At 37.7% G+C, this 24,343-nt stretch overlaps 1 protein-coding gene across 1 annotated transcript in view; it reads right to left on the reverse strand.

The window, feature by feature from the left end:
* PRAG1 (PEAK1 related kinase activating pseudokinase 1) overlaps positions 1-24,343 on the reverse strand; it is a 54,615-nt gene that overhangs the window by 19,210 nt on the left and 11,062 nt on the right. The window contains exon 3 of the mRNA XM_021713045.1: positions 3,187-3,344. Coding sequence (XP_021568720.1) covers positions 3,187-3,344 — 158 coding nt within the window. The remainder of the gene's footprint in view (positions 1-3,186; positions 3,345-24,343) is intronic.

The following is a 24,343-nucleotide window of genomic DNA, read 5'->3' on the forward strand; positions in this document are numbered from 1 at the left end:
TGCTGTCTCTTGTGCATCCATCCATTCATTCCCTATAGACAACCTTCCCCTTGGCAGCCTCCAGGGATCTGTCCTGACACATGCCGTCTATCCCTCCCAAATCAAGCACAAACTGAACAGCTGCTTAGACAAATTTTTCCTTCCCTTTAGTTGACTCACTGTCAACTGAACTGCCTGCATGAACAGATGGGATAACAGGTGTGCTGGGAGGAATATGAAGTTTGATACAAGTATAAAGAAGTAAAATTAATACAAAGATGACATTATAAATTTAAAGCTTTTGGGGGGGGCTGCAAAACCTAAACAGTGATTACTGACTTTAACTATTAACCCTGATGAACATCCAAGAAGTTTACACCCACTACTATTATGATATGGCCTGGAATGACTTTTCCCACATCTCACTTAGGCCAGTCTATACGTCAACGAAATGCATAGCTTTCACCAGTGAATTCTTACTGACAAAATGAATGTATAGTCCAATGGCATCTCTTGACTTAATGTCTAAATATTAGAGAGGCAGACACTACATTCAAGTTTCAAAGAACTTCGATTTGAACTGGGTCTGCTTACCCTGTTCTGATCCACTGTCTCAACTTTAGTACTAGATGCCAAATAGTAACTAAAGTCATGATGGGTAAGTATTACACCTTTAAGATAAAAGTGAGTAAGGACCCATGGGACTTAAAGGTAAGTGTCGAATAACAGATCTAGCACAAGCTGCCTTGGTAAATGGTGAAAAATTGAATGAAGGATTTCTTATATTACATGACCAGAGACTCTGTATATATTCTTCAGATTAATGTTTAAGATATGTTATAAAGAAAAGAGGAAGAGAGAAAGAGGAAGAGAAGGGAGAGAGAGAGAGCGTGTGAGCACGTGTGCACACATGCACGCAAATACACATGCTCAAGCCCGCCCTGCCCTTTTGGTCTTTGCCAGTTTCAAAACACGGTTCCAGGTTCAGAATCCTGGGCAGGAACAGCAGAAAGAAATAGTGGCTCTCGCCAGGCACAGAGGCTCATGCCTGTAATCTCAGCACTTTGGGAAGTGGAGGCAAGAGGATTGCCTGAGTCCACGGGTTTGAGACCAGCCTCTATAATTAAAAAAAAAAAAAATTAGCCAGGTATGGTGGTGCATGCCTGTAGTTCCAGCTACTTGGAAGGCCGAGGAGGAAGGACTACCTGAGCCCAGCAGGTCAAGGCTGCAGTGGCCATAAGCATGCCACTGCATTCCAACCTGGGCAACAGAGTAAGACTCTGACTCAAAAGAAAAAAAAGAAAAGAAATGGTGACTCTCAGGGGTCAGAGTCCAGTGACAGGAACATATCATCTTATTGATCTAGGAGTCCATATTTTAAAGTTCACTTCCACCGAATAATTGGCTTGTGATAAAGGAATATGACAATATATTCATTTTAACTCATGTTATTCAGAAACGAACATGAGAAAATATCTGAATTAGGTGTCCCCATTGAACTCACAAAACTCCAGCACCTACCTGTCTCCCACCTCCACAGACTGCTGTGAGAGCCTTGTATAATCCAGCCCCCTGCTTTCCCCAACCTCATGTCCCATTTTCCTCACCTGCGTTCACTGAAGTGTGTCAGGCTGGTCTCATCTTTTTCCCAGTGTGCATTGTTGTCCCTGTGCCTTTGTTACCCTTTCATTGGTTCCTTAACCTGGAAAGCCCTCTCCTCACCCTTATCTTTCCAATTCTGATCACACTTCAGACATGGGTTGAAGTCCTATCTTCTCAAAAACCCTTCCCTGAATTCTCCATCAGACCTTGTTGACTCCTCTCTCTTCTAGAAGCCTTTATAAAGCACTCATGTTCTGAGAAGCCTAATTTCCTACCTTATCCCATCCACTTACGTGTCATGTGTTTTAACCTTATTTTTCCTACCTAGTTCTTAAGATCCCTGAGAGCAGACTGATTTACTGACTGTGAGAACCCCTGAGAGCATGGTTTATTGGCTCTGAGAAGCAAAATGGTGAAGCAATGAAGTCCAGTGCTCATCATACCCACCGGTTGGTGGCTGATGGAAGGGTTCATGATAGATCACTCCCCCAGAATTGGTCACAATCCGCAAGAGAGTGGATCACAGCTGATCAGCAGAGAGGCTCATGGCTGAGATGCCCTGCCCTCTATGGAATAATCTGCCTCACTGAACTTTTTGCAAAGTGGGATGGGAAAGGAAAGAAGACAGGAACCTAGAAAAATCTGCAGAAAGAGAAATCCTTTTTTGGCTACATTCTTTCCAAATCAAAACTAAGATATTTCCTGTTTTTAAGTGAGAGCTATCAGAAGTGTCCCATCAGGATACACCACAGATTGACTTACAGCACACACTTTTATCTTATCCAGTACCTATCATTTAGACAGAAAAATGTTGCTGACAGTAAATTTATGGTGGAACCCTCTACTGGAAGGTTACCTTTGGAGAAGAAATACTTCCATAGGAGTGAGACAAGAAGTCATGCGGGCACATGTCTAAACCCAACATGCTAATGCGTGCCTCAGAGGACACACACATAAAGAATGTTGAAAGAGTATGAGGTTTTTAATATTACCCATCCAGACCACAACTACAGAAAAATAAGAGTTCTGTTTTAGGGACATGCCCAGTGAGGACATACCCACATGTTATTCCTTGAGTTTAATCTAGAAAGTAGGCTACTGGTGGCCTAATAAAGTTTTCAGGCTTTAATTCAGCAGACTTTTATGCAAATACCTGCTGTGTCCAAGTGTGTACATGTGTATATATGCATGCATGAGAGAGAGAGAGTGAGAGAGAAACACAGAGGGTGAGAACTTGTGGTTGGTGTGCACTCAACCCCCTCAGAACTAATCCTGAGAACAGAAATAGAGCACAGACCTGTACACTGATGTCTAACTACTCAAAGAATCAGGATCCTTTTGATATGTTTTTAGACTCCTCCTCCCACTTTGCTGCCATGACAATGAACTTCTAATTGGAGGGGCAATGTGGCTGAGGCAGCTTGCCATATACTTAGTAGGGAATTAACTTCAACGGGTCCTTGGGAGAGTCTACTTCATGGAGAAAGCAGGACCAAGACAATAAGATCTGCTCAGTTTTGCCCTTCCAAATCTTGGCAAAGCCCCAGGACTGGCCTTGCAGGCCCAGGAGAATCTAAGCCTCTCCATCAAGGTCAAGTCTGTTACCTCCATCGCTGCAGGTCCTGGAGTCTGAGGCCAGGCTGTCCGTGGAGCCGGTGGTGAAGCTGACGTGGACACCCCTGAAGGATGGGCTGAGGCTCTCTGCAGAGCCCTGGCTCACTTGTTCCAAATCAGAGCTGCTCTTGTTCATTTTTAAAAGATGCCTGGAAAAGGTAGGAACAAACAATAAAATAACTCAGTTGGTTTCCATTCAGAAACCCGGCTGATGGATTGTGAGCCTACTCTGCTCTTGAAATCTAGCCACTGTCGGCAAGTTTTTAAAAAATGATTTTGGGGAGAGAAGAGGCTCTTCTGAAACCTTATGCACATGAATGGCAGGAGACTTCCCATATGTGGTTAGAAGAAGTGAGTCCATTAAATTTAGACAAGCACCAAAATTCTTACTTGGAAGGAACTGCTCTCATATTCCGACTCCGTCTGCCAATACGTGTATATTGTCTATTATATCCTGTGCAACATCCCTATCAAGAAAAAATTAAAACATGATCATATACATCAATGTATAGGAATATACAAACATTGGGTAATTTTTGCAAGGTCAGGACAAATGAAGTGCAAACCAGGCCTAGAAATGTAGGATTTCTTTTTTTGCCTGGTACTCTTGTCATACCTTCAAAAGTTCTAGGTTGTTCCTTAGAATTAAAGAAAACTTTATTTAAATTTTAACCAGATTTCTAGTGAAATATTTAGATAGAACCAAGTTAACTGGCTCTTATTCCAGAATTGTGCTATCTGTCCTTTGATTTTCTATGAAATCTTTTGTGCATCTCGAAGAAAGTATTACCAATATATATGGGACAAGAATACCAACTTCAAGAAAAAACAAACTCAGCTTGGACTAGGCAGTTCTATTATTAGGCAGAGTGTTTGGCGTATTGATTTCTCCTTCCCTCTTTCAAAAACCACATGAATATTCACTATGACCTGACATTTTCACCATGAAGGGAGACAGCTCACAATCAATCCAGCTCCCTCTCTGTCGGGGGTAACCCACATTTGTCTGAACTGTTATTTCCTGATGACAATTCTTGTTCCTGCTATAGCAGATCTATATCTCAATATCTGCTACAGAAAATACACAATACAGTATTGATTTGGCATCAGAGTTGCCTTATTTAATGCACATGACCTCACAGTCAAGAATTCATCAATTGTTCTTTGTGTTCAACATTGCCAGGCCCTGCATTAGATTTCATAGTCATTGGAATCCCCGTTTATTAATGGAAAAGTTTAGAGAAAGTTTGTTTGCTACCGTAAAAAGTGCTCTTTAGAAAATATGTCCCTCTCCCCACTCCCAACCATAGAACTCCATTAAAAAATGTTTCATATATAAGTGTGGCAGTGATGACAATGTTATGACTAATCATTGTTTTTCAATAACATTGTCAGGATCTTTGGAAATATCAAATCCTTAGGTATTGCTATGTCAGTAGATGATCTTTATTTAACCCTCTGGCAAAATGCAACCATACAAAGTTTCATGCAATATTTTTATCTGCATCAGATCTGTCACTAATGGTTTTCTCTGGTAAAGTGAGGCTATGAAGTGACAAATAACCAAAACTCTGCCATCATGGAGAGAAGCCAGCTGGGTGGCAATCTAACTACTTTGCCCCCTCCAAAGTGGTCTCTAGAGTCTTTCAGTCTTCAGGCCCACAGCTACTGAGCTGGGACAGCTTCCCACACCACAAACTTAAAAAAAAAAAAAAAAACAACTCAATGAAATGTATGTAAATAGACAAAACTAAAAAATACATAAATATGTGTATGTGTGAGCATATATGAATATTCATATACATGTATGTACACACACATTCACACACACACATAATTATTCAAAGTAGCAGCCAAGCTTAAAAGAAAGACACATTCTCAGTTGCCAAATGCAGAGGAAACTCAATACCGGGAGCAGTACAAGGCATGCTGCAATACTAAGGGATGTCTGCTGTAGGTTTTGGTAGATGCTCTTTATCAGGTTAAGGAAGTTTGTTTCTCTTCTAAGTTGTCTAAGAATTTTGTATTTTTAAATCATATATAGTTATCAGATCTTATCAAATGCTTTTTCTACATCTATGGAAAAAAAATCCTATCATTTTCCTCTTTTCTTCTGTTAATGTGATGAGTTACCTTAACAACTTTTCTTAAATTAAACCATGCTTGCACATGTTGCATAAACTTATTTTATTATACATTGCTGGATTCAGTTTTATTAATATTTAATATAGGATTTTACATTCAAATAGAGGCTGGCCCATGATTTTTCTTTCTTGTTCTGTCCTTATCCAATTTTGGTATAAAGGTCAAATTAAAATCACAAAATGAATTGAGTGACTCTTTCTTTTTTTCAATTACCTTATGTAGTTTTTATAAGATAAGGCTTATGTGTTTCCTGAAAGATTGCTAAAATGTGCTTATAAAACCATCAAGACCCAGTTGCTGTATGCGTGATATCAGTAAAGATTTGGTTCTCATAAATCTAAAAGCAGTATTTTCAAGACAGAGATCCAAGCAACAGGCCCCTGTATAGAGGAACCTGCTATGTGACAAAGGTGGTATTACATTGATAGGAGTAGGGACATGGCAATTCATGGTACTCACACTAGCTATTTATGATAGGAAGAAAAAAGAAAGTAGAGTTGTATCTCACACCATGTGCAAACATGAATTTCTCAACAGGAAATAAAAATCCACTAAATTTTCAATCTGTTTGAACAAAATATCAGAGAAAATCTTTATGATTTTAGAGTAGGGAAGGATCCCTTAAATAAGATATTTCTTTAAAAAAAAAAAGAACCATAAAGGAAAAGACAGATAAATTTCACTTCTTTAACATTTAAAACCTGTGTCTGGTAAAAGGCACCATAAAGAAGTGAAAACAAACCTAGGAGTGGGCAAATCACATCTCTTCAACTCACATAACTAATAAAGTAATGGTATCCAAAATATAAAAAGAGTGCTTATAAGTCCAAAAAACAGACAAATGACCTTATTTTTAAAAGGGCACTGAAAAGGAACAAGATACTCACAAAAAAAGAAACATGAAAGGCCAGTCAACAATGAGAAAATGATCAAACTCACTAATAGTCAAGAGTAAAGGTGTCAGGATGGCCGAGTGGTCTAAGGGACTTAGTCAAGAGTATAAATAAAATAAGATTTAATTTCACACCCATAAGATCAGAATGGTAATATCAGGTATTGTTAAGGATATGGAGAAATGGGAACTCTCTTGCACTGTTTATCTGTAGATTGGTAGACACATACACATACACACACACACACACACACACACACACACACACACACACGGTAACAATTTGATGAATTTTGTAAGGTTAAATATGCACATTTCTATAACCCAGTTACTCCATTTTTGAGTATATATCCTTGAGGAATGTCATTCAAATCACTAATAGTAAATGAATGTCTAAGTCATTTTAGTGGGTCACAGCAGTTTATTGACCAGCAGTTTATTTTAACAAAATAGAACAAATCAGAAAATATGAAAATATAATGTAAGAATTTGTGAAACTTTGTTTTGTAAAACTTGTTTCAGGTGTGTGCATGAGTGTGTGTGTGTGTCCTATCATATTAAATATATTTCCTATTGTGTGTCATGATTTTAAAAAACGTTAAAAATCACTGCTCTAGAATAGAGGTCAATAAGCTTTTCCTTAAAGGGTCAGAGGGTAAACATTTTAGGCTCATGGCCCATAAAGATTCTGTTGCAACTACTCAACTCTGTTGCTGTAGCAGGAAAGAAGCCATAGAAGATATGTAAATGAATGGGCATGTGTTCCAATAAAACTTTATTTACCAAAAAAATGGCCAGCCTGTGAGTAATAGTTTACTTATTCCTGTTCTTGAACAGCCTTGTCCAATAGAAATATAATACAACTCATATATGGAATCTAAATTTTCTAGTAGCCACATAAAAAATATAAAAGAAATAGGTAAAACTGGTTTTAGTACTATATTTAACATAATATATTTAAAATTTTATCATTTTAGCCTGTAATCAGTATAAAAATATTAATGACGTATTTTACATTTTAAAAAAATTCTAAGTCTTCAAACTCTGGTATGCATTTTACCTTTATAGCACATTGCAACACAGACTAATCACACTTGAAACTAGTGGCAACCACACTGTACAGTGAAGATCTAGAGAAATTATCATACATGGAGTAGGGTGTTCACAGTACTACAAATAGCAAAAATAGAACTGTAAACAGTTCGACTGTCCATCAACAAAGAAGTGGATAAATTGTGGTATAGTACTATAATGAAATACCTTATAACAGTCAAAAATAAATGAGCTGGATTTTAATTTATGAATATTAAAAAAATTCTTAAAATACTGAGTACTAAAAGTAGTTTACAAAAGGCTCAAGTACAGTGTGAAACCATTTACATATAGTTTAGAAGCATATAACTGGCTGGGTGTGGTAGTTCATGCCTATAATCCCAGAACTTTGGGAGGCCGAGGTGAGAGGATTGCCTGAGCGCACAGGTTCGAGACCAGCCTGGGCAATTTGGCAAGACCTCATCTCTACAATAAATAAAACAAATTAGCTGGGCGTGGTGACATGCCTCTATGGTTCTATGGTTCCAACTACTTGGAAGGCTGAAACAGAAGCATCACCTGAGCCCACCAGGTCGAGGCTGCGGTGACTGTCAGTGTGCCACTGCACTCCAGCCTGGGTGACAGAGTGAGACACTGACTCAAAAAAAAAAAAGAAAAAAGAAAAGAAACCTATAACTATACTTACAGTATAGATTACATAATAAAGTATATATGATATCAATTACCAGAGAGTGATTGCTCTGGATAGCAATGGGAAATTGAAATGGGAATTGAATAGGGAGCCATCTTCCTCTGTAGCAGCAATATTTAATTTTTTAAAAATCTAAAACTAATGTCACAATGTTAATATTTGAAAAGTCTTAGAGGGATACCTGCATGTCATTTAAGTTTTTCTTTGAACTTCATTGCATACCTGAAATATTTGATACACTGAAAGTGAACATTCCTAGAAGGAAAGCAAATCACCAGGGCCTGAATGAGCCCAAGGATGGCCACTTCTACTGATATGCTGTTGAGCCTCAGAGAGGCAAGGAACACATGGAATAACCTGGTGGGATCTCCATCAGGTATCACAATAGAATATGCATCCTCAGTGAGGGCTGGCCACCATAGAATGGCTTTGTGGCTGGAAAGAGTTGCTTTGCAGACCCAACTACTCTTTTGAAACGTTGGAGTTAATTCTTCTGGTACTAGTCACCATAAAGCAGAAGTCACTGATATGAAGATTCTCATACCAAGTGAATGAAGAAAAATCAGTCTGTCCCTGTGATTACACGATAAATTGTCTTCAGGATATATGTATGTGTGTGTGATTGTGTGTGCATATGAGTGTTGGGAAGGTGGGAACCTCCAAAAACAGACTTAAATAAATCTTAGTCTTTAAGCCACAAGTGGAATTTTCATAGTTTCTGAGGATATGACTGCTGCTTCTCCACTAGAAAAGCTCAAGAAGTCTAGGTTTCCACCAAGTAGCTAAAACCCAACTGGCATTTGGAATCCTCATTGGTAAATGGGGAGGAAACACACTTTCTAATACACACTTGACCCTTTTTCTTAATAGCAAGATCTCAGGTCGGCCGACTCTTTCATATAAACTGCATCAAAAAGTGTCCACCCTGGAAACCTGTGCAGTCTGCATCCTTCGACGATTGCCACTTTAATTAGGGCATGAGCAAAACCACATCAAATTTTAAAATGAAAGGGAAGCTTGCCATCAAAGCAGAGACTTTACAATCAAGTTGTTTTTGTGTCTTCAGTCTGTGTGTGCAATAGCCTCTTTAAGAATCTCTGGAAAAGGCTTACTATTGCAAAGGTGTCTTTGCTGAGCCCTAATGGATTGTTCTGTCAGAAGTGAGGCCAAATAACAATATGAGTGTGCTCAGCAATGCATAGCAAGACCATACTTATTTTTTAAAAGGTACTTTTCCCTCATTAAAGATAATTTGATTTGCCTTTCATAAAACCAGTGCAAATCATCTATAAAATGAAATCTGATGTCATGGAATTTCAGGAAGTGGCTTCAATGGGCAAAAACCGCATCCTCTGGTCTTTCCTCTTGAGTTGGTGAATAACATTCTTATCAGCTACTGTGAGAGTAAGATCTCCACAGATGTCTTTGCTCATGTAATCTGATAAAAAACGACTTGTGCTTGCTCACACTTCCTTTCCTGACTCCCACAGTTGATTATACTCAGTCATAACAGGGCAGGGTAAGATGCACGGGCCAGTGGCACAGCGTCCTTAGAGACTAAGCCCTGCAGCTGCTGCCTTGTGTTTTCAGAATGGCTTTTCCCCTCATTGTCCTTAGAGAGAGAGGCCTTGTCAGAGTGGTCACCATACTATGTTGGTGGAAAGTTGGAAAAAAAGAATCTAGCCGGAAGAGTCATCTGCCAGACTTCCTCATTTGTAGGAACAAGCCTCATCTAAAAATACCCCCAGAGCTTGCAGAGTGAGAGCTTTCAGAACGTGGATGCCGGGCCCCAGTGTACGGCAGCAAGCCTGCCTTAAACTTCACATGGCTGCTAGAATCTTCAGGCAACAGCACAACTCACAGTGTGACTGGGGCCAGTTTTCATTCTCATTGCCCTGACTTTTGTTTGGTTCACATACATTTGGCTGAGAGCTTCTTCTTGCTTCTGGTGCTGAACATCTGAAAACTCAAATAACGCTGGTGTGGCAGTTTTGGACTCACTCTCTAAACCCCAGCATGCATTCACACCAGTAAGTCTTGGGGGATTGGTCAAATTTACTGCTAAGTTTTGTGATGATTAGGAGAAGATCTAAATCAAAGTTTTAAAGAATAAAATGAGCGTTCTGAAAGTATGACCAAGTTAAAAAACATTCTATGCACATTCTTTCAATTACTAAGAAGAAGTAAAAAGGCAGTTTAGACTCAGAATGCCTCAGTCAAAGAAAGAGAAGCTCTTACCATCCTAGACTCCAGCCTGTGGTGCTGTCTTCCTCAGCGTGGCCTCCCAGGGCCTGTGAAAGTCTGGGCCAGTGACTTTGGGGTCCCGTGGAGTAGCCCTTGGGTAGTAAAGGGCCAGCTTCAGAGGCAGCCCGAATGCTTCATCGTGCTGCTATGAATTCACCAGCTTAGAGCTCTCCGTTTCCCCTCACTTCCTCTCTGACTTTTCTATAAAATGCACTTCCTGCAAACGCACAGGAAAACAGGGACGCCTCTGCCTCTCTGACCTGCAGCTTTCAGTCTCCAATTGTCTTACTGGGCTCCATAATCCGAAGCAGTTCAAGAACACTCTAAAACACATTAAGTTTCTTCCCATTTATTCTCTACTATTTAGCCAGGTTCCAAAGTCCAAATCATTAACACAATTCCAGTTTGCTTGGTGAGTAAGAAGACACTGTTTTTAACTTTTCTTATGCCTGTATTACTCTCAGTGCATCCTCCTTCCTGTCTATCCTGCATACCTTTCCCAGGTTATTTGGCATTAAATATTGACTGCTGATTGTGTGCCAAGCACCGTGGCAGGTGTTGGGGATGCAATGGTGAACAGAGTTGCACAGTTCCTGTGCTTCAGGTAACCTACCAGGATCCTCTAGAGACAGCTCCATCCACATCTTCAGAAAAGATCTGGAGCATCCTGGTTCAAATTTTTTCTAAAATTTTAATAATAGCCGACTCTGCAGAGTCCTACATGGTTCTCTTGTAAGGATTCTCTATCTTGGCCACCATGGTCCTCCATGGTAACAGAAACACACATCTCAGATTTTCTTTGACAATCTCAATTTCAAATAGTTTCCCTCACTATCTACACATCTGAACACATGCCTACATTTCTAGTTTGGAAAAAAAGTATAACCATTGCAGTTAATATACTACTACTTCCGTCACAAACCTCCTGTTCCAAGCAGACTCGTCTTTGTCTTCTGATTGTCCTGAAAGCACTAAAGCTTTCCTTCTCATCTGTCTACCTGGGGCTCAGAGAAAATACACCCCCCTCCCCTTCAAACCGTTTCCATCCTCAAGATCCAGTGTCAGTTTCACTTACCTACAAATTCTTCCCAAACTATTTCAGTCTTCTCTGACCCATCTCATCCCTCTGGAGCTCTGAACTGAATCTGAATTGCATCCCTGAGTATTTGATTATAATCCAGGTCAGATTATCCAAACTGCTTGATGGGAAATAGGCTTGTTACCACCCCAAAATTGTAAATGGTTTGAGAAGTTGTGTTACAGTCGGGACGTGCTGGAACATGAAGTAATTATTAAATACTTCTTGATTAAGTTTATCTGCTTCTGTTTCAATGCCTCGGTGGCATCTGGGAGAATAAATGTTTCCTTTAAGAAAGAATTGGACTTGCCAAGCAAAACTTGCAAAAGGCAGGAACACAGAGCAACTGATAACTATCAAGAATACTGCATTCAATAGCTGAACCTCTCTCATATCTATAAAATACAACAGTCCTAAATTATTCTGATTTGCAGGAATCTTGTTGTCTTTAATTTTTCCCCCCAGAAGATGGGAAGAGAAAGGAAAATAACTAAACTGGAAAGGTTTATTAATATTATTTTTATCTTTGGTGCTTTTTGGTGAGATGCTAAGGAAGTTATTTTGCAAGTGCCTAAGTGTCACCTAAAAGAAGTGACAGGGCCAGTCTACTCTGGGGAAATGTTTTCCCCACTGATTCATTAACATGTATAAATATAGGAAATCAGTTTTATCTGTGGTCAGATGGTCTCTCTGGTCCCCGGGCTGCAGGCCTATTAATTTGCATTTGCAGTTAATGCACTAGTGATTCTTCTGGGGCTCTACAGGTTTAAAAACCCTTTGGTTCAACTTCATATTCAGTAGAAACAATTTAAACACAAGAATAAAGCCCCAAATCACGTTGAAAGATAGGGAAACACACACACACACACACACACACACAGGTTTGGATTATGAGTTGGTTTTAGTAAAGGGCAAAAATTCTTACATTCCTTTCTTCTTCTTCTTCTTCTTTTTTTTTTGAATCAGGGCTCACTCTGTCACCCAGGCTGGAGTGCATTGGCACTCATGGATCATTGCCACCTCAATCTGGGCTCAGGTTATCCTTCCACCTAAGACTCCCATGTAGCTGGGACTACAGCCATGTGCCACGATGCCTGGCTAATTTTTTGGTTTTGTGTAGAGATGGGAAGTCTTGCTATGTTGCCTAGGTTGGTCTCAAGCAATCCTCCCACCTCAACCTCCCAAAGTACTTGGATTATAGGTATGAGCCACCACACCCAGCGAGAGATACAAATGTTTCTTAAGAGTGATCATTCAGGTCTCAGAAAAGCAAAGTCTTTTATTCGTGGCCCTAGCCTGCACGCTTGTGGACTTTCCCAGAGAAGGACTGGGCTGCCTGGTACATGAATGAGCATCGCAGATGACTGGAGTTATCTAAGGTGGGGAGACTGAAGACAGGGAGATGGAGATGTTGAAGGGAAGGTAAAGAGTGTTGAAGGACTCAGCGATTTGACTCGATCACTCAGTCCACTACACTTTCATCTCCAACATCAATATCGAAGAACAGCATGTCTCCAACTCATGACCTGGAAAGTCAAGGATGAAGTTCTTACATTTGACCACACAAGAGGAGCAGATGGGATAAGGAGATGGGAAAAAGTAGAACAAATGGAAACTGACTGCAGTCCACAAAAGGGTCCCTCCCACCAGCTGCCCTGCCTTCAGGCCAGCACGTGGTATCAGAGTCCTCCGAAGCCTTTGGCAAGAACAGCTATGCAAGTATTTGAATACCTCCCTTGACAAATTTCAGTCACCTAGGAATACCAGTGAGGTGGTGGTTAAGAGCATCAACACTGGGGCTCCAGTGTTGGTGAGGGTTCTGGCTCCACTGGCTATGTGCCTTAGGAAAAAACACTTAACTTCTCTGTGTTTCAGCTTCCCAGTTATAAAATGTGTATAACAACAATACACATCTCATGGGGCTATTAGAAAGATTCAATGAGTTAATATTTATAAAGTGATAAAAACAATATCATGTGTATAGAAAGTGCTTGATAAATTGAAGGTGGCTGGCTGGAGGGATAGATGGAAGGATGGAAGGATGGGTGGATGGATGGATGGATGGATAGATAGATGAACAGATTGACAGATGACTTCAGCAGCCTCTTTTTGCTATCTAGACAGAAACAGAACTCATCAGATGGTCTAGAAACTCACCCTACTTTGATGCCTCTATTTTTACTATAAATTTTTAAAAATTCTCAAAGAAAGATGAACAGGATGATGCTTTGAGAACATACATGATTCAAAATAACCAGAAAGAGTTGTTTTTCCATCAACCAGACCTCATTCTGAATCTGTGTGTTCAAGAGCAGGATAATTTATAGTGTAGCCCAGATCCAGGGGCTGACATACTCTCAGCTAATCAGGTTGCTTTAGCTTTGTCACCTCGCTTTCAGTATATGAAAACTTGGAAGAAAAAAACCTTTATTACATCAGCCTGCTTTCCCCTGCCCCTGCAAAACGGCATCTTCTATGAGTACCCTTAGCCTCCTAGGCTTCTCCCTTCACATTTCACACCATCTCCTCATCCACCAGCACAGTTACATGTCTGGTGGCCGATTAAACCAAAACAGTAGAGAGTTGTTGCCAACTTGGGAGTCATTGCAGTTCTGTTCCTGATCTATGTCTGCTGAACTCTAGTCACCAAGATCACCTGTGCCTGACCAGAATTTTTTTGTTTGCAGATTATTGGTCTTGGCAACCCTGCTTTCAGAATTCTCAAGTCTTGTATTTCTTGAGTTGGCTAATATTTCAAGTCCATTTGTTGACCCAGCATCTGAGCCAAAATATTTTACTTAATATATCTGTGTGTATTTGTACTAGACTCATTTCTACCCTCCTAGCTTAGAAAGCTGCTAGGATGAGCTACTTGCTCATTTCTCATGCTGGGCCAGCCTGTTGCCCAATAAAGACTAGAAACTCTCATAGGTCCCCCTCAAGCTTTCAGGTCAGTTCTTCAACACTCTCTTACCTGTACCTTAATAGCTCCGTATCCCTGTCTTCAGCCTTGCTGAAACCTCCCCAGCCTGGATAACCCCAAACATCTGCCATCGTCACCTTCTGCACTGGGAAGCCCAGTACTTCTCCAATAAAGTCCACAAACATGTAGACTGAGACCAAAGTTAATTCATACTCTCTCTCATGGTTCCCTGACAACACAAAGCAGCTAAATCATTACTTTTATTCATCTTCTTAATCACCATACTCACCTCTCTCCAAGTAAGTTTATCTCTCTCTCTCCATGATTTGCAGTTTCTCTTCCTGTCTGTACTTACTTTAAGAACACAGAGGTGAGATAATCATATACCGAATTGATGATGCATTTTCACATTGATCTGCAGTATTCGTTTTTCCCTTTATCCCTGTTTCTATTCTAATTTTTTACTGTCCCAAAATCTGACCTCTAGGTATGCACACTACATTTGGTATATCTGTATATTTGTTGTATATCTTGAATCTATCTTTGAAAAAATATTTTGTGGCCGCTTACATAAAATCCATTTTAACTTTAAGAACACACATAGGCTGAAAGTAAATGGGTACAAATAGTAACCAAAAGAGAGCAGAGGTGGCTATGCTTGTATCAGATAAAATAGACTTCAAGCTAAAAACTCATATAAAAGACAAAGGAGGTCATTATTTTAATGGTAAAGTGGGAAAGTTACCAAGAAAACATAACAATTGTAAATATATATGCATCCCACATCAAAGTACCTAAATATATTATAAAGCAAATATTAATGAACATAAAGGAAGAAATAGATAGCAATATGATAAGAGTAGGGGACTGTAATACTCTACTTTCAACAATGGATAGATCAACCAGACCCAAAATTAATAAGGAAATACTGGACTTGACTTGCACTTTAGACTAAATGAACCTAACAGACATATATAGAATTTTCTATCCAACAGCAGCAGAATATACACTCTTTTCTAGCACACATGAAACATTTTCCAGGATAGATAATATGTTAGGTCATAAAATAAGTCTTAACAAGTGCAAGAAAATTTAAGTCATATCTATTATTGTTTCCAACCACGTGATACGAAAACAGAACACAACTTGAAGAATCTTGAAAAATTTGCAAATATGTGGAGATTAAACAACCAATGGGTGAAAGAAACCAAAAGGAAATTTTTAAAATATCTTGAGACAAATGACAGTGGAAACACAATATATCAAAATGTATGGAATGCAGCAGAATCAGTTCTAAGAGGGAAGTTTATAGCAATAAATGACTTTATTTAAAAAAGAAGAAAGATCCCAAATAACAGCCTCACATTACACCTTAAAGAGCTAGAAAAAGGAGAACAAATAAACCCAGAACTAGCAGAGAGAAGAAACTAGTAAAGATAAGAAAGAAGTAAATCAAATTAAGAACAGAAAAGACATGGAGGAAAAAAAATCAATAAAATAAAAAATTGGTTGAAAAAATAAACAAAATCAACATCCCCAGCAGATAGATTAAGAAAAACGAGAGAAAACTCAAAGAAATAAAATCAGTAACATAAGTGGAAATATTAGAACAGATGCTTCAGAAATAAAAATGGTCATAAGCAACTATTATGAACAATTATATGCCAACAAATTGGATAATACAGAGAAAATGGATAAATTTCTAAAATCAATATTGAATTAGGAAGAAATAAAAAGCTTGAACCAACCAATAACAAGAAGATGAAAGAAGTAATTAAAAACCTTCCAACAAAGAAAACCCCAGGACCAGATGGCTTCACAGCTGAATTCCACCAAACATTCAAAGAAGTATTACTAATACTCTTTAAACTCATCCAAAAAATAGAATTAGAGGGAATACTTCCAAACACATTTTACAAGGCCAGTATCACCTTGATATTGAAGTCAAATACATTGCAAAAAAAATCAAAGTACAGAACAATATCTCTGATGAATATTAATGTTTTCTTCAATAAAATATCAACAAACCAAATTCAGCAACACATCCAAACGATTATACATCATGACCAAGTGGAATTTATTTCTGGCATGCAAGGCTGATTTAATATGCAAATTAATCATTGTGATACATCACATTAACAGAATGAAAGATAAAAACCACATCTCAACTGACATAGAAAAAGCATTTGACAAAGTTCAGCCTTCTTTCTCGATAAAAACTTTTAACAGTTTGGGTATAAAAAGAAAGTTCCTCAACATAATAAATGTCATTTATAAAAAACTCAGTTAACATCATAATCAACAGGGAAAAACTGAAAGTTTCTCCATTAAGATCTGGTACAAAGTGGGTAAGGCACTCTTACCATTTGTGTTCAACATAATACTGGAGGTACTAGCATAAGCAAGCAATCAGACAAGAAAAAGAATTAAAGGGCATTCAAATCGGAAAGGAAGAAGTAAAATTATTTCTATGTGCAGATGACACAATCCTGTATGTAGAAAACTCCAACAATTCTACCAGAAAAAAAAAAACCTGTTAGAACGGAAATGAATTCAGTAATTCTGCAGGATACAATGCAAAATCAATATACAAAACTCAGTAGCACTTCTATACATGCATAATGACTTTGCTGGAAAAACAAACAAACAAAACAAAAAAACAAGAAAACAATCCAATTGAGGATGGCATTAAAAAAATAATTAGGAATAGATATAACAAAAAAGATGAAAGATGTGTATGCTGAAAACTATAAATACTGGTAAAAGAAATTGAAGAAGACATAAATAAATTTCAAGATATCTGTGTTCATGGATCAGAAGAATTAACATTATTAAAATGTCCACACCACCCAAAGCAATATATGGATTCAATGCAATCCTTTTCAAAATTCCAATGGCATTCTTCACAGAAATAGAAAAAAAATCTTAAAAGTCATATGGAAACGCATCATAAAAAAAGAAAAGAATAGCCAAAGAAATACTGAAAAAGACAAACTTCCTGATTTAAAATAACAAAATTATTTTATTACAAAATAATAGTAGTGAAAACAGTATGCTAGTGATACCAAATCAGAAACAGATTAATGAAACCGAATAGAATGTTCAGAAATGTATCCAAACATATACGGTCAACTAATATTTGACAATGGCATCAAAAAAAAAAAAATGGGAAAGGAATTGTCTCTTTATTAAATGTTGCCAGGAAACTGGATTTCCACATGCAAAGGAATGAAATTGGACCCTTATCTTACACTATACATAAAAATTAACTCAAAATGAATAAAATTCTTAAATGTAAGACCCGAAGCCATGAAACTTCTAGAAGAAAAAATAGGCGAAAAGCTCCTAATCATTGGCTTTGGCAATGATTTTTTGGATATCACACTAAAACTCCTACAAAAGCAAAAATAGATAAATAAAGCTACATCAAAATAAAAAGCTTCTCCCCAGCAAAAGAAACAATAAAAGGAAAAGGTAACCTAGGACCTGGGAAAAAATATTTGCAATCCACATATCTAATATGTAGTTAATATCCAAAATTTATAAAGAATACTTACAACTCAGCTGAAAACAAATAATCCTATTAACAATAGGCAAAAGACATGAACAGACACTTCTCAAAAGACAAAAATGGCCAACAGATGTATGAAAAGGTGTTTGGTATCACTAATCATCAGGGACATGCAAATTAAAACCACTATGAGATTACCTAACACCCATTAGGATGACTATCATCAAGACAAAAGATAACAAATGTTGGCTAGAGAAAAGGGAATGCAGATTGGTACAGCCATTGTGAAAAACAGTAGAGGTTCCTAAAGAAATTAAAAATAAAACTACCATATGATGAAGCAATCACTCTTCTGGTTATATATTCAAAAAAGATGAGATCACTACCTTGTAAAGATACCTGCACTCTCGTGTTCATTTCAGCATTATTCACAATAGCCAAGATATGGAAACAACCTAAGTGTCCATTGACAGAAGAACAGGTAAATAAAATGTGGTGTCTCTCTCTCTCTCTCTGTACCTATCTATAATGAAATATTATTCAGACCAAAAAAAGGAGATCCTGCCATTTGTCACAACATGAATGGACTTGGAGGATGTTATGCTAAGTGGAATAAGCTAGACATAGAAAGAAAAATATTGCATGATTTCACTTATATGTAAAATGCAAAAAAAGAGAAGTCAAATATACAAAGATAGAGAGTAAAGCAGTGTTTATCACAGCGACAGTGGGGTGAGGAGAGGAAACGAGGAGATGGAGGTTAAAGGAAACGAAGCAGCAGATGTGTAACATGAACAGGTCTAGAGAGCTAATATATAACATAAGGACATAACTGTGTTCACATAACTAGGTTAGGAATTTTTATTAAATAAGTAGATTTTAGCTGTTCTTGTCGCATGCACAAAAATAACTATACAAAATACTAGACATATTAATCTGCTTCACCATAGTTATCATTTCACTATTTATGGATTTAACACTCCTAATTTGAAAATTCGAAATCCAAAATGCTCTCAAATCTGAAACTTTTTCAGCACTGATATGATGCCAAAAGTGGAAAATTCCACGCCCGACAACCTTTGCTTTCTGATGGTTCAATGTACACAAACTTTGTTTTCATGCAAAAAAATTATTTAAAATAATGCATAAAATTACCTTCAGGTTATATATGTAAAGTGTACATGAAACATAAATGAATTTAGTGTTTAGACTTGGGTCCCATGCCCAAGATATCTCATTATGTATATGCAAATATTCCCAAACCTGAAATCTGAAACACATCTGGTTCCAAGCATTTTGAATAAGAGATATTCAATCTCTATAGGTAATCCATAATATCATGTTGTAAACCTCAAATACGCACAATAAAATGTACTTCAAAAAAGATATTGTGTTAAGTCAAAGAAGATAAAATACATAGAAAGACGTCTTGTGTAGATGAATTGGAAGACTTACTATTGTTAAGATGTCAATACTATTACTCATTGTGATCTACAGATTCAGGGTAATCCATATCTAAATCCCAATAGTATTTTTTGCAGAAATAGAAAAATCCATCCAAAAATTCATATGAAATCTCAAGAGATCATGAAGAGCCAAAATAATCTAGAAAAAGAACAGAGGTGAATAAGGCTATTCCTGATTTCACTTCATTTGCTCCTGATTTCACTTCCTGATTTCAAAACTTGTTATAAGCTATAGTAGTCAAAACAGTGTGGTACTGGCATAAAGAAAGATATATAGACCAAAGGAAAAGACTAAGAAGTCTAGAAATAAACTCTCACATAGATAGTCAAATGATTTTCAACAGGGTGCCAACACCATTCAATGTAGAAAGGACAGTCTTTTCAAAAAATGGTGCTGGGAAAACTAGATAGACACATGCAAAAGAATAAAGGTGAATCCTTACCTAACATGATATACAAAAATTAACTAAAAATGGATCAAAGACCTAAACCTAAGACTATAAAATTCTTAGAAGAAGAAAAAGAAGAAATAAAAAACACAGTAAGATATCACCTTATACCCATTAGGATGCCTAGTACAAAAAAACAAGTACAGAAAATAACAAGTGTTGGAGAGGATATGAAAAAGTTGGAACCCTTGTGCATTGTTTGTGGGAAGGTAAAACAATGTAGTTGCTGTAGAAAACAGTATAGCAATTCCTCAAAAAATTAAAAATAGAATCACCAAATGAATTCATCAATTTCACTTCTGGGTAGACACCCAAAAGAACTGAAAGCAGGATCTTGGAGAGATATTTGTACACCTATGTTCATAACAACATCATAAACAATAGTCAAAAAGTAGAAGCAACCCAAGTGTCCATTGACAGATGAGTAAATAAACAAAATATGATTCTGTGAATATATTGGAAAAACAAATTCAGTTTATCCTATACTCTCACAATGTAAAATACTTCTATGACCTCAGAACATGTTAGTTTTTCCCATACACACACCACCCAAGTTATCACTTCTGCGCAAATCCAGCTGGGTGGATCTATTCAATTAGATTCAATTAGATCTAACTCAATTAGATTCTGACACTATCTACTGAGAGGTGTTATCAGATTCCACAGATTGAGGGTTCAGTCCCACAAGACCACCCCTCCCCCATTCCAATGCCAGTCCCTTAGGTTTTTAATTTATGCCTCTGACCAATCTACTATGAATCAGGGTTCCCATGACTCTGTCACTGGGTTCAATTAGTTTGTAAGACTCACAGAACTCAGAGAAACACAGTTCCATTACCAGTTTACTGTAAAGGGTATTATGAAGGATACAGAGGAAGCAATACATAGGATAAGGCACGTAGGCAGGGGCATGGCATATCCAAGTCCTGCCTGGGTGCACCACCTTCTAGAAACCTCCATGTGTTCTGCTATACAGAAGAACCCCGAGCCCAGTCCTTTTGGGTTTTTACAGAGGCTTCATTACACAGGCAGGCTAGTCACAAATAATTAAATCATTGGACATAGGTGATGAACTTAATCTTCAGCCCTTCTCACTCCTCCCATTCCCACCCACCTCCCCTTCCCACACCCCGTCCTCCCCAAGAATAGAGGGGTAGGGCTGAAAGTCCTAACCCCCTAATCCTGTCTTGGTCTTTACTGTGAGGCCCCCACCCTGAAGCTACCAAGGAACTGCCAGCCACCAGTCAATTCATTAGCATACAAAAAGACATCACTTTGGGGATTCCAAGGGTTTTAGGAGTCATTTGCCAGGACGTTGGACAAAAACCGAATATACATCTATTTCATAGTACAATTAGTACAATTAGTTCAATAGAATATTACTCATCCTTTAAAGAAAAAGAAATTCTGACACATGCTATTAGGTGGGCAAAACTTGAGGATGTTACACTAAATTAAATAAGCAAGTGACAAAAAGACAAATACTCCTCCACTACTCCATTTATATGAGATGCTTAGAGTAGTCAAATTTATAGAGGCAGAAAGTAGAAAGGTGGTTGTCAGAGGCTAGGGGGATGGGGAAACAGGGAACTAATGGGTGCAGAATTTGAATTTTGTGAGATGAAAAGATTTTGGGAAATCTTATATGAAGAGGACCTCAAAATACCCAGAATTATTTTTTAGAGGGCAGTTTCCTTGAAAGACAAGCTTCCCCTGCTACTAAGTGTTCTAGGAACCCATTGGCATCAGTGTTATCAGCTAGTATTGTTGTGAGAGGTTGTGTTTGGATTCAGTGAATTTTCTTTGGAGATCAAAATTGTTTGCCCATCTCAGTTTGTTTGCCCATCTCATAGTGGGTGATTTATGAGCATGCCTGCCCATACTTCACTGAGTGTTCAGCAGTTTTTGACCCAAAATGCCCCACCCTCCCTATTCAGCCGGTCTCTCCCCGAGTAACTTTTTTTTGTTTCCCCAGATGAAAAAAGTCCTCAAAGGGAAATGTTTTGCCACATGGAAGAGGTGAAACAAAAAACAACAGCACTAAAAGGCATCAACATTGACAAGCTCAAAAACTGTTTTGAGTAGTGGAAAAAGAGTTTTGATGGGTGTATTGCATCAAACACTTTGATGGTGACTGAAGTTTAAACATGTAAGAATAAATACGCAATTTTTTATAAATAAATTCTGTTTTATGGGGGATCCTCCTTGTACAACAAAGGGAATGTACTTACCTCTGAACTGCATACCTAATATATGGACTTTGCAGCAAATTGGATGGATTTGGAGTCTATCATACTCAGTGATTTATCACAGAAACAAAGAACTGAATTCCATATGTTCTCACTCATACGGTGACCTTGAACAATTATAATGCTATAAGAAAGCAATTGGCAGTAGTGGAAAACTGTCAGGGGAGCGGGGGTGGGACTGGGAGTTGAGGGAAACTGCTAGGGGAGGGAGGGGCATACCTCATCAACAAGGGTACCTGCATGATCAATGTTTGTATACCTAACCCTGAATTGTACCCCACATCTTTATAATAAATAAATAAATTTTTTTAAATGGCTAAGATAAATTTTATGTTGTGTGTAACATATACACATTTTATGCATAAGCTTCTGTTTTTAAAGAAAAGTATGCAAAAGGTTAAGAATGCACCTTTCGTTAAAGAAGTGTTACTTTAGGTATCCATTTATGTCACCTTATATTAATTATATAATGCTAAAGATATTGTTATGTTTGCTATTTCACTCAATACCAGTATAAGGTTCACCCATGTTTCTGAACACACTTCTAGTTCATTGTTTCTGCCTGCTATTAGGTAGTTCATTTCATAATCATGACATTTTACTTGTATACTTCTTTAGAGATGAATACTTAAGTTTGCTCCAACTCCCTGCTACAATAACAATGTGATGATCTTCCTTGTATATGCCCCCTTACTGACCTGCAGTTGTATTTCTCTGAGGTATATACTCAGGAATGAAGATAGTAGGAGTATAATGTATTCTTATACTTATAAAATAGCTGTCTAATAGCTATTTTCCTATATCTTTGCCAAAATGTTATATTATCTGGCTTTGTAATTTTCATCAACCTGATGGTCCTTAATTTCACATATATCTGATTATTAATGAGGTTAAGTAGATGCTCAAATTATTGTCATGCATGTTGATTTTTTTCCTTTTTTAACTGCCTATCTATGTCTTTTGCCCATTTTACTGCTAGTTTTCCTATATTATTCTGGCTGACTTACAGGACTACCTTATATAGTCTATATGTTAATCCTGTGTAAGTCTTTTATACACTTTCTTCAATTTCTCACCCATCTACTAACTGCCTATGGCATCTTAGTTCGACAGAAATCTTTAATTTGATGAAGTCAAACCTATTGATGACTTTGTGATTCACACTTTTAGAGTCTTAAACATCCTGTGAGTGTTTTTAAATTTGTTTTTTGGTTTCATCTTTTAGATTTGAATCATTAAGCCACCTGTAGCCCACCTTCATGTATGGTATATGGTAAGATTTTAACTTTTTTATCCCCATATGGTCAAACAGTTTGCCAAAATCATCTAACAAGCAATCTGTTTTTCTCAACCTCACGTGGTCATATCTCTATCATACCAAGTCCTCAATATTTAGTGATCAAATGAATGTCAAGATAAAGAAAGTTTAAAACCCTGAACTGTAAGGTTCTGGTCTATTCTACATGCAAAGCACTTGTTGTCTTCCTAAGGTTTCTGCTTTTTGTAGGAAACATGGACAAGCATTGAGAGTATTGAGATAAAGCGTCTGGGTTTAGGATTCACAGTACAGATAATTTCCCTTTTAGAAGTTTTGGAGATGACATGAATATAGAAAAGGCATTATGGGAGATTTGAAGGAGAGCTACTAAGTAAATATAACAGATCAATAAATATCTCTGACCTGGTATTCTTTTATGTTCTTCTAGGGTACATGCCCTGTCCCTAATCAAGCATCTTAATAAAAAAGACGGAGCCGGGCTTGGTGGCTCAGCCTGTAATCCCACGCCTTTGGGAGGCTGAGGTGAGTGGATTGCCTGAGCCCATGGGTTCGAGACCAGCCTGGGTAGCGAGACCTCATCTCTACAATAAATAAAAAAATCAGCCGGGCATGGTAGCGCATGCCTGTAATTCTGGCTACTCGGAAGGCTGAGGCGGAAGGATCGCCGGAGACCAGCAGGCGAGGCTGCGGTGGCCAGGAGCGGCCACTGCACTCCAGTCTGGGCGACAGAGTGAGACTCCAACTCAAAAAAAACAAGACAAAAAAACAAAAGATGGTCTATCTTATCACCAGTCAAGAAGGTTTGAAAATAATGGTTTTGTTTCTATGTATTATGAAGACAATGGTTTTGTTTTCATTTCACAAATTCAAATTTATACTATATCACTTAATTTCCATTTTCACTATTCTTTCAAAAGATTCTAACACAGCTCCTGGATCTACCACCTCACTGCCCCAATCTCGGACACTGAAAATGAATGCAATAAGCCAAAGAGGATAAGACTAAGTGATCATACTTTGCTTAATAAAATTTAAGGATGGCAGAAGTGAGTTTAAGGTCTACGAAGAAAAATAATACTTTAAAGAATGAGTAATAAACTGAATAGTAACTTTATTTATTGAAATACAAAATTCCAAAAAGGTTAAAACTCATGGGATATTCATAATC

Source organism: Carlito syrichta, unplaced genomic scaffold (genome assembly GCF_000164805.1).
Source record: "Carlito syrichta isolate Samal-C Ts95f unplaced genomic scaffold, Tarsius_syrichta-2.0.1 Scaffold91564, whole genome shotgun sequence".
Lineage (NCBI taxonomy): Eukaryota > Metazoa > Chordata > Mammalia > Primates > Tarsiidae > Carlito > Carlito syrichta.